General features: G+C 35.4%; 1 protein-coding gene across 1 annotated transcript; it reads right to left on the minus strand.

Annotated features, from left to right (window-relative positions):
• Positions 1-297: 297 nt before the first annotated feature.
• LOC130825194 (probable isoaspartyl peptidase/L-asparaginase 2) lies at positions 298-11,286 on the minus strand. The gene is given in 6 exon segments (XM_057690302.1): positions 298-792; positions 3,038-3,124; positions 3,715-3,818; positions 3,821-3,947; positions 4,656-4,744; positions 11,199-11,286. Coding segments are annotated over 6 exon segments (990 nt in total).
• Positions 11,287-11,536: the final 250 nt, after the last annotated feature.

An 11,536-nucleotide genomic window follows, 5' to 3' on the forward strand; every position in this document is an offset into this window, starting at 1 on the left:
TTAATCAACCCAATATAAATAGTTACACCATGAAATTGTCTCATATTCTAATTTAAGAATTTATGCATAAGCTAAAAAATTTCAAATTACAAATTCCGAAAGAAAATAACCATGAAAATTAATCTACCAACACATCATTATAATCATCATCAAATCCAAAATATCAGAATCAGAGTATTTACAAACTTAATCTAGCAATATTTAATTAAAAAAATAAGAAACTGATATGCCAATACTTCCAAATAGGCAAATGTCATCATCATCATATCTAGTGTATCCTGCTCATAAAAACTACTCTCAAATACCAACTTCCATAAATCCATCTTGAGTTGCACAACCTCTAAACATACCATTAGCATTAAACCCATAAGCCACATCCCCATTAGAACCAACATCAATAACTCCTGCTTGACCCTCATCATCAAGCCTTTCCTTAATCACAAAATCTACATCTTCTTGCAGATTCAACCCTTTATACTCCATCACTGCAGCCACATCTCGAGCTAATGTCGATCGGAAGATCGCCTCTCCTTCACCGGTACATGAAACTGCACACACTTTACAGGCATATGTTCCTGATCCAATGATGGGTGAGTCTCCTATTCTGCCACTATTTTTGTTTATTAAACCACCGGTCGATGTTGCGGCTGTGCATCGCCCCTCAGTGTCGACTACTACGCACCCGACTGTTTCGGGTGCATATAGGTTTATTGGTACACCATTCATGAGCATTGCATTGTCTACCTCTGCTGCAACGGTTTCTTTACTTGTAGTTGGTATTCTATAGTCAAACTGTTCAATAATACTCTAGTTAGGGCGGAGTATAAATACGTTATAAATACACTATAAATTTTAAGATCATTTTCATATTCAGTGTATCCCGCTCATAAGAAAACTATGATCAGGGTCTGAGGAGGGAAGGAAGACGACAATTCATATCCATAAAGGAGAGCGCGGTCGAAGAGTCCCTCAGCTCAAGAACGTGCAACTACACGTAAAGCCTGCAACTTACACACTATGATCAATACCAATAATTAAAAAAAATAAAAATAAGTAAAAACAAAGAATTAAACCAAGACAAAAGCAATGTAAATTAATGTTAACTAATATTTGAAGCTCCTAAATTTAAGGGTTTATGTGTGGTCGAACATCTTGCATATGCTCAGAATTACCCCTGTTCTAGTGTAATAAATTGTTGTAAAAATTTTATTTTAAAAAGTAAATCTTAAAAATAAAAATGTTATCTATTTTTGGCATGTTTTGAAGTTGCATATGATGTTATTTACTCTCTACATCTGTCTTGTTTAGCATTATTTATTTTAGCTAGGTTCTCTATCTCATTTTCCATCATTTTTAATTTTAAAAATGAACTATTTACTTTTTTTTAATCTCATTCATACATTCAAACCCTTTTTTAATATTATCCACACAATTTAATTTCTCTATTTATTTATTATAAAATATTTGTCATTTTCTTAAAAATAACACATTTTCCCTTTGATGCTCATTCAAGGGGACATAGGAGTATATATTAAGGATCATTCAAAAATAATTACTTTTTTAGTGTTATCACTAACAAAGATAAGGATTGCATACATGTGACTGCAAAATTCCCATTATAGATGAAAGCCACGTAATGATATTATGGTAATAGATGAATCTACTTCATTTTTTTTGAAGGGATCTACATCAATTTTTTAGGAAATAATAGTTAAATTTTGAGTATGAATCATAAGAATATAGAAATTTCAAACAGCTAGTCTCTTTGTAAACTTTGAAACAAATAAGGAAAAATATAAAAAAGTCGCATAATAAAAATATTAAAATTTTAAAAATATTTTCCAAAATAAGCATTTTTTTTCCATAGCACAAGTTCGGGGTTGTTCGATGTTACTAACAGCAAGCAAAGAAACTTGGTCAAAAACGCCAAAGTCTTAGTAACAGCGAACAAAGATTTTGACCAAGCTTCTTTGTTCGTTGTTATTAATAGCAAATAATAATAGCTCTAATTTCTCTTGCTATTTTTTTTGGGTAATGTCAATTTTACAAGGCTCATTTGCAGGCTTTTAATTATTAACTTTCCTATTTTATTTCCTAAAAATTTGGGAAAATAGATAATCATAAAATCACCCTTAATTCCATAATTATAAACATTCCTAAATTTTTAGGAAATAAAATAGGGAAGTTAATTTTAGGTTTTCAATTAAAATAATTAGCAATTAAAAATTTAAAATTTTTAGGCTTTTAATTATTAAAAAGCTAGGGTTTTCAACCTTCTATAATTGAATAAAATCACCTTTAATCCTATTATTATCAACTTTCCCATTTTTTTAGGAAATAAAACAAGAAAAATAATAATTAATAAAATAGGGAGATAAAATAGGGAAATTAATCCCATGATTATCAATTTTTTCAAACTTTTAGGAAATAAAACAGCAAAGTTAATAATTAAAAGCCTATAATTTAGCCTTGTAAAATTGAAATGACCCAAAAAAATAGCAATTAAAATTTAGAGAAGCAAGTGGAACTAGAGTTGTAATAACAGCGGACAAAGAAGATTGGTCAAAATTTTGTTCGCTGTTACTAACAGCGAACAAACACCTTTGACTTTTTTCACCAAGCGTCTTTGTTCGCTGTTAGTTATAGCGAACAACTCCGAACTCGTGCTATGGGAAAAAAGTACTTACTTTGGGAAATATACTTTGGGAAATATTTTCAAAATTTGCCTATTATGCGACTTTTTTTATTTTTTTTTGCTTATTTGTTTCAAATTTTCGTCTCTTTGAAAGACATATTTCAAGCCAAGCCCATTAAAGATTAATGACTACTTACCATATTTTTAATGTCTACTTACATTTTCATTAATGCTTACTTACCGTATCCTTAATGCCTACTTTTAATATCTTAAATGTCTACTTATATCATTTTTAATGCGCACTTATAATATTTAAAAAATTAAATAATAAGCCAATCTATTTAAAAATGATTTCTTAAAAAAACCGCATCTCACGAGAATTTGTGAATTTCAAAAACTTACCATGATAGCATTTGCTTCTTTAGCTTGCTTAAATATTCCTATGTTTTCCTCAGTGATGAAATTTTCGGTCTCCATTATCTCTACACCCTAAGCATGTATAATTGTATATGAAGTTATTGAAAATTTGGAATAAACAAGCGGTATTATAATCACTTTTTGCATGAAAAATAGACAATATAATTGGATTAGTTTTAGAAATTCAAACTCTATGATAAAGTTAAAATTATTATAAAAATAATTAAAAGGTATGTTATTTTGTTATTTTTAACGAATGGTGAAAAATTAAATCATTAATGTCAAAAAGACGGAGTAAAAATTACTATTACCTACATAATTTTTTGTTTGAGACCGTTTCTGAGTTATACGACCTCAAACTAATATATACTTTTATAATTTGTATTAGTTAGATACAGAAATGAAGTAAAATTGAAAATTTTTACGAAGTACTGTGCAATTTCAAAAATTATGATATTTTTCTAACAATTTTGTATCTTTAAACACTTAATATGTACTGTTAATTTAATATTGAGGCCTCCAATTTTCAAGAGCCTGTGCGGTCGAACATATTGAACATGCTCAGACCCTCCCATGGTTAGATTATTAAAAATAACACATAAATAGAGTACTTTTCATAGTAAGACTGTCTCATACAACAATTTGTACGAAAAGTTTTAAACCCGTTGATGGGCGAATTCCTCAGCACCAGAGAAGGCTAGATAGGAATGCGGAGGTTTGTCCACAACAAGACGGGCAAGTGAAACTGGATACTTCACTGTGGATAACCGGATACTGCTCCATGTCTTCTATTTGTCCCATCCATTATACTTGCTTCCATTTCTACCGTCCCTTTCTCGGATAATGCGGATCCACGACCCGAATTAAACAATGAATCCGCTTCCAATTCTCTAACCTACAATACAACATAAACTATTATCAGTTAGTCTTGTATGAAAGCTATTTTTCTGACCGATAACTTTCAAATTATAAATAATTATTTAAATCGACTAAATATATATGACCAAATCCAATTGAGATAGTCTCATCATGAGACCCGTCATCTCATTTAAGAATTTATAAACTATTATTTAAAACAAAATTATCATTATCACGAGGAGATTGCGATCGAAGGAAGCCCAAATTATAATACCTACTCTCTATCCCATACCATTTGCAATAAATAGGTTGTATTATTTTGAAGGATTGGTGAAAAAAGTTTACTTTATAGGATTAATAAAGGTATATATACATGTTAGAAAGTCGAGTCTTGCCTTATTGACGACAAACATCATCATATTATTCATATTTTTCAAACAAAACTCTTATGAAAAAAGCGAAAAAAAGGTGTGGATGAAATCTAGAACACAACACTCTTGTAGATTTTTGCATTATAAACTGCTAGTAATAGTATTGCTATGTATTCTTCCACCTACTTTATTAATTTTTATTTTCTGACATTACCTCCAGACAGAAAATTAAATATATTAGATGTGTCAATATTCACATATGAAAATTGAGAATTAAAGAGACAGAGTAGTAGGCAAAAATAAAATCATAGCAAATTTTATACGATTCTAATGATTAAGGCAACGAGCAAATAATGGAAAAAAAAACAACATACAACGAGTTCAACGACATCAATGGCGGGTAGACCAGAACGAAGAGAAGAAATGCCAAGATTTAGACAATGTGCATGAAGACGTTTGGTTTCTTGTTGTCTATGGAAAATTTGAAATCATTAAGTGAATTTATAAACAAAATGAACCAATTAGTACAACTTTCAACTTAATTCCAAAAGTAAGCGTGAAAATCCCAAACCTGAGGTTTGGGCTGTTCGCAGTTACTAACTACGGATAGGTCAAAAAGGGCAAAATAGCTGTTCGCAATTAGTAACCGTGAACAACTGTTTGACTTGTTCGCTGTACAGCATGCTCCACAAATACGCAGATCAGCTTCCTTCCTTCCCATTTTCCCCAATTCTCAAAATCCTACCTTATTACTCGAGCATTCTCCTTCTAAAATCACTATTAGACTAGATTCAATCCATCAATTCTTGCATTCCTCTTTCAATTTGGCACTTCAAAATTAGTCTGCGATACTCTAGCTGGCACAAAGGTATACTTTTATGCGTTTTTTAGTATACATATATAGTTTTTTAGGGTTTTGATGAAATTTATTTATTTTCTCAAATGTAGGTTACTAGTTCTTAAATCAAGACTCTTCTTAATCATCCATAACTATTCAAGGTAATGTTTAATTGTTTTCATAGCTTTGTGTTGTTTTTTGAAGTATTGTTGTTGATGAGCATATTGCATTAGTTGAATTCACCTTTCATTATATATTATTAGAAATGTTGATGTTGGTATTAGAAATTTCATTTATAAACTTATTAATTGATTTATTATTTGAATTTTATGTGCATGATATATGTATGAACTTAGTTACGTTATAGACTTTATTAATTTGTAGACCAAAAAGATTATAATCAAATGAATATAATGTATTTGTATGGGCATGAAGTTGATGATGATGTTGATTTTGTTTGTATTAATGTAGAAATGATATCATTTCGCGTCAGTATATTATGTTTTTGAAATGGTTGTATTCGAGAAAGTAGTGACAAAGTTCATTATGTTGGGGGAAGATGTAGGTTGTTTGCATGCAACTTGAACATGGATTTGAACCAGTTTAAACGTTTTATATGTTCTAAGATTGGATTGGACCCCACTAGAAGTACCGTAAATATAAGCTTTAAATATGACGTGAGTGGAGAATTGCTAGCCTTTCCTGTTGAGGATGATGAGGCTATAGATGCTATGTGGGAGCATTCAAAGTCCATGTTAGCTGCATTTTATTCATATTTTATCCCCATCAGTTGGCTTTATTATATTAGGATTTTGCAAAACTATGCTTGCTTTATTTGATATTTTATGCTTGGTTGGGTATTTTGGTGTTTTGTGCATTTCAGGTAATATAATCAAAACTGATAGCAAACCAAGTACATTTGGCGCATACAATACTCATTTCACTCCGACAGCTAAAGTAATCAAAACCTTGATGACCCAAGTCAAGGAAATATGGCCAAAAGAACCTAATGTAGACCATTCTAAGCCCACTCGGCCAAAACTGGGTCGAGCCAAGCTTGCTCGAGCATAAAAAGACTTGCATTAGAGATAGAAGCTGAGCAGGACCATCTTGAAGGCCGCTCGACCCGGTCGAGCGATTTTGGCTCGGGTCGAACGAAAGTACTATTCACTTCCAGTAGCTTCAGAATATCGACAGAAGCATTTCTTTCCGCATCTTGTACTTTTTCTCAACCCCCTACGAATCAAGTTCCAATTGATTCAATGGTTAACTTAGGAGAAAATGATTAGATGGTACCTTGGGATGATGGAAATGAGAGTAATGAGCTCATTAACGGTCCTTCTGAGGATGATGTGGATGTCGATGAGGATGCGCTAGCAAATGACATAACCCTAGGCAACATTCCTACAATCATTCCTCCTACACCTTATTGCCCTATGTCCACCTAGACGAGTATGAGGAGGACAACTCCTGGAAGACTTGAGCTTGTGATACCACTTACACTAAAGAAGGGGAGTTGGAGAAGGGTATGGTGTTTGATAGCAAGGAAGCGTTGTTGGAAGCTATCAGAGTGTATCATATTCGTAGAAATGTGGAGTATAGAACGGAGACCTCAAACCAAACTGTCCTTACCTTGAAGTGTAAGCGGGGCTGTTCGTGGAGACTTAGGGCTACGCTCAATTCATATTTATCTTCATGGCGTATTGTTACGTATAAGGGTAAGCATGGGTCTTGTGTTTTGGGTAGCAACACTGTTTCGGCTGGACACATTCACTGTACATCTTCTGTCATTAACAATGTCATTAGAAATTGTGTTGCTAAAGACTCATCCATTAAGGTATCTGTCGTACGGCTGATGGTTAAAGATCGTTTTGGTGTGGATGTGAATTATTAGCGAGCGTGGTGTGCTAAGCATCAAGCCTTGTTGTCCATATACGAAACTTGGGAAGATTCTTACTCACTCCTTCCACGCTTTTTGGAAGCTTAGCAACATTCCAACCCGGGCTAGTACTTGAGTGGTTTTTTAAGGAAGACAATGACATGGGTGTATATGTGCGACCTAATATTAGGACCTTCCAACGTGTCTTTTGGGCCTTTAAACCTTGCATTGAAGGCTTCAATCATTGTAAACCTCTTATCGCCATTGACGGCACACACTTGCATGGTAAGTATCATCATACCTTATTGACCGCCATTGCGCAAGATGGTGATAAGAGAATCTTTCCATTAGCGTTTGCCCTGGTAGAGAAGGAGTGTATAGGTGCATGGTCTTGGTTCATGGCTTGTATTCGTAAGCATGTCACACAGAGGATGGGTTTATGTGTTATTTCTGATAGACACGTAGGTATTTTAGCAACTATGGAAGAGCCGGAGTGCAACCACTTAATGCCTATCATAGGTTTTGCTTACGTCATTTGCTTAGCAACTTTAATCGTGCTATGGGTAATGTTCAGCTGAAGAGATTGTTTGGTAGAATTGCTGAGCAAAGACAACAAGTTAAGGTAATGAATGGCTTAAAGGCAATTGCGACTGCAAAACGAGAGGCAATTTTCTGGATTGATGAAGTGGGTAGATGTCTAAGTGGTCGTTGTGTCATGATGGAGGTCATAGGTATGGCATTACTAACACGAACTTAGCTGAAGTTTTCAACTATGTGATGAAAGGTGTATGTTTCTTACCTTTGACAACACTTGTTGAATTCACCTTCTATCGGGTAAACAATTATTTTGTTCAAAGACGTGAATGTGCTAGTGCATGGTTACTTATAGAGGACACATGTACACAGCGTATGCCACCAGGATTATCAATAGAAACACCGAGAAGGAAAATTTCCATGACATAATCGCCTGTGATTATAAAAAAGGTGTATTTGAAATTAAGATTGGGAGGGGAAATAGAGGATCGTCCAAGGGGGGTAAGATTCAACATGTGGACTTGAATCAAATGAAGTGCACGTGTAATAAACTTGAGATATACCACCTACCTTGTTCACATGTACTTGTTGTTTGCATCAAAGGGCACCTTTCATATGAGCAGTTTGTGGATCCGTGCTATACTTCTCAAAGTTATGCAAGTACATACGAACATTACTTTATGCCAATGATCGATAAGAGGTCATGGCTGCAATACACGGGCTTTGAACTTAGACATGATCCCGATCAAATTCGTGGTAAAGGGAGGCCTAAGTCTAAGAGAACTGCCAACGAAATGGATGAAGGAAAAAAGAAACAAATTAGTTTTCGTCAGTGTGGGAGTGAAGGTCACAACATTAGAACCTGTAACTCCAGGTAATATACTAGTATGATACTCTAAAACATATATAATAATGTTAAACTTACCACACAAATGTATGAAACATAATTACATAATAGTAATATTAACTAAAGTTACTGCGAACACAGTAGTAAAGGAGATGGATCTAGCAGCTCCAAGACCACAAGACCCTAGTGTGTTAACTATGCAGCAGGAGCACAGGAGCACTCCTCTTTGGGATGCCTAGGTTAGGTGTACGATAGTAATGATTTGCATTTAACTAATGATAACATACAAGTAACTAATTCATATGTCTGCATTCATAGGTGTTCGATACAGACACGTTAGGCACTAGGCTTCAAATTCCATCCCTTGGGTGATCGATGAAAGGATCATCCCGTACCTGGAGCTCACGAGGTTGTATAACTTTCACCTTGTTGCATACGGCATAGTTGACCGTGCTATTATCACAGCACTAGTCGAGAGATAGCGTCAGGAGACGCACATATGTCATCTTCCTCTAGGTGAGGCTACCATCACACTGCTTGATGTAGCCTTACTAACACGACTTCCCATCGAGGGACGTGCCGTGTGTACAGCCGGACGCCAGCTATCAAGCTGGCGTGACATGGTGCACCGCATATTGGGAGAGCGCCCTCCAACGGAAGTGATCAGGGGGAGCGGTTTGCACTGCACATGGTTGGTTCAGACCTTCTCGCATCTCCCCGAAGATGCTGATGAAGGCACTATTTCGAGGTACGCCAAGGTGTACCTCCTATATTTGATAGGAGCTGTCTTGTTTGCCGATAAAACAAGCAACCAAATACAGCTCCTATACTTGACTTTACTTTACGACCCCTGGGAGCACATTGCCGAGTATAGTTGGGGCTCCGCAGCCCTAGGATACTTATACAGGAAGCTATGTGGTGCTGCTCATAAGAACGTCAAGGAGATTGCAGGACCACTAGTCATATTATAGGTAATAACAATAACATTTAATTCTAATCCACATTTGGTGAATTACATACTAATTACATTTGCAATCTTCAGTTGTGGGCTTTGAAGCATATTCTTATCGGCCAAACTTACAGAACCGTTGGTCTTGGTGATGCTGCTCCTCCGCAACAATCTCCACCAAATGCTTCATATGGTTCAAGGTGGAATTTTGCACGTCGGACGCGCAAGCACACCGAGACCGGTCTCAAATTCTACTGAGATCAGTTAGACCTGCTGCGACCCAACCAGGTAAATACTTCAATACTCATTAACAAACTGCAATTTAATTTACACATCATTTACATTTTCATAACATATATTATAGTTTTTGTGGGACTCGTACCCTGCGGAAGCCTACGCAGCTGTTCCCGAGCACTCGGGGATTCAATCAGGTGCATGGAGGGCTTCTGTGCCACTCATATGCTTTGACATTGTCGAAGTACATCTACCAGAGCGCGTACTGCGCCAATATGGGTTGGTACAGAGCATTCCACCGCCTTGCGACACTGAATCCGAGCTGCACCTGATTTCGCGCAAGAATCAGAGTACGACAAACTGAATGGAGATCAACTGGCGCTACATCGCTCGTTAGGATTGTAGACTTGAGCTGCTTGCCCAAGGTGCGCTGATTGATGTTCATAGCGCACCTACTACACCGGACTACTTGCCGTGGTTTCTCTCTATCACTCGCCGATGGATGACACCACATGGAATCATCGCAGTATCACATTATGCACCTGCTACGCCTATGATGACCCAATTTGTAAGTATTCATTTACATTTAAATGATTAAGTTGCCGATTACATAATATAATATTACATTAACTAAATATTAATTGCAGGCACAAGGTGCGGCAGCAGTGATGCGGTATAGCCATGAGGAGCCGGTGAGGGAGATTGTGCAAGGAATGCTCGTCGGCACGCAGTTCCAGCACTTTATACCGGAAGTCGCTGCAGAGTCCTCACCGGCTACCACCCATACGCACGTCTCATCTTCTGCTTAAGACTATCATTTGAAGGAGATGGACCTTTCATACCTCGTTGACATTGCGGGGACCTCGCAGGCTGGGCCATCACAGCCATCACAGTACCAGTCCCCTCCACTGCCAGAGCGACACCCGAACGCCTCCTACTACCGTAGCATGCGTAGGAGACCAACTCAGTTGGATAGGGTAGATGAAGGTCATAAGCATTAGTGTTTCGTTTTTGTGTATTTGGATTGACTATGTATATATATATATGTGTGTGTGTGTGTGTGTGTGTGTGTTTTAAAGATTTGAGAACAAAGTATATGTTTTAAAGATTAAAGATTATAAAGAAGGTTGTTTGTTAGTATTTTAAATATTATATATATATATATATATATATATATATATATATATATATATATATATATATATGTTTATTTAGTTGTATATTTCAAACATTTGTATATATTTAGTTGTATATATATATTTATTTACTTTATCAAGGCCTCCAAGCTTTGACTTACGAATGTTCAGAGTTTTGGCGATGAATCATCCCGCCTGAAACATACATTGACTTGTAATTACTTATTCTAATGTCTTGTTTGCAAATAAAACAAATAACAACTCAATAATTAGGAAAAAAAATTAAGTATAGCTGTTCGCAGTTACTAACTACAAACAGGTTAAAATAAGTCAAACAACTGTTGGCAGTTAGTAACTGCGAACAACTATTTTGTCTTTTTTGACCTGTTCGCAGTTAGTAACTGCAAATAGCACCAAACTTCAAATTTGAAATTTTCACGCCTACTTTTGAAGTTAAGTTAAAAGTTATACTAATCGGTTCACTTTGTTAATAAATTCACTAAATGATTTCAAATTTTCTTGTCTATGCAAGGGAAGATTTGGATCTAGACCCGCACCACCATGAACACAAATTGCCCATTTACCCATAACGCATGCAAGTATATTATATTAATTTGTCTATATCTTATTGATGGATTATGATGATTGTTTTTTAATGTGTTATTTTCTCTTTAATATAGGAGGACAAAGTTGAAGAGGGTTTACCAAGTCTCGCAAACCCTAATCATATTTATAGAAAATTATCACAAATTCTTTATTGAAGACTTCTCACCGTGAGACAAATTCAATCGCATCAGCCTAAATTATTTTTAAAAAAAAATACAATTTATTTTCCTTT

The sequence above is a fragment of the Amaranthus tricolor genome, chromosome 10 (assembly GCF_026212465.1).
Source record: "Amaranthus tricolor cultivar Red isolate AtriRed21 chromosome 10, ASM2621246v1, whole genome shotgun sequence".
In the NCBI taxonomy this organism is placed as follows: domain Eukaryota; kingdom Viridiplantae; phylum Streptophyta; class Magnoliopsida; order Caryophyllales; family Amaranthaceae; genus Amaranthus; species Amaranthus tricolor.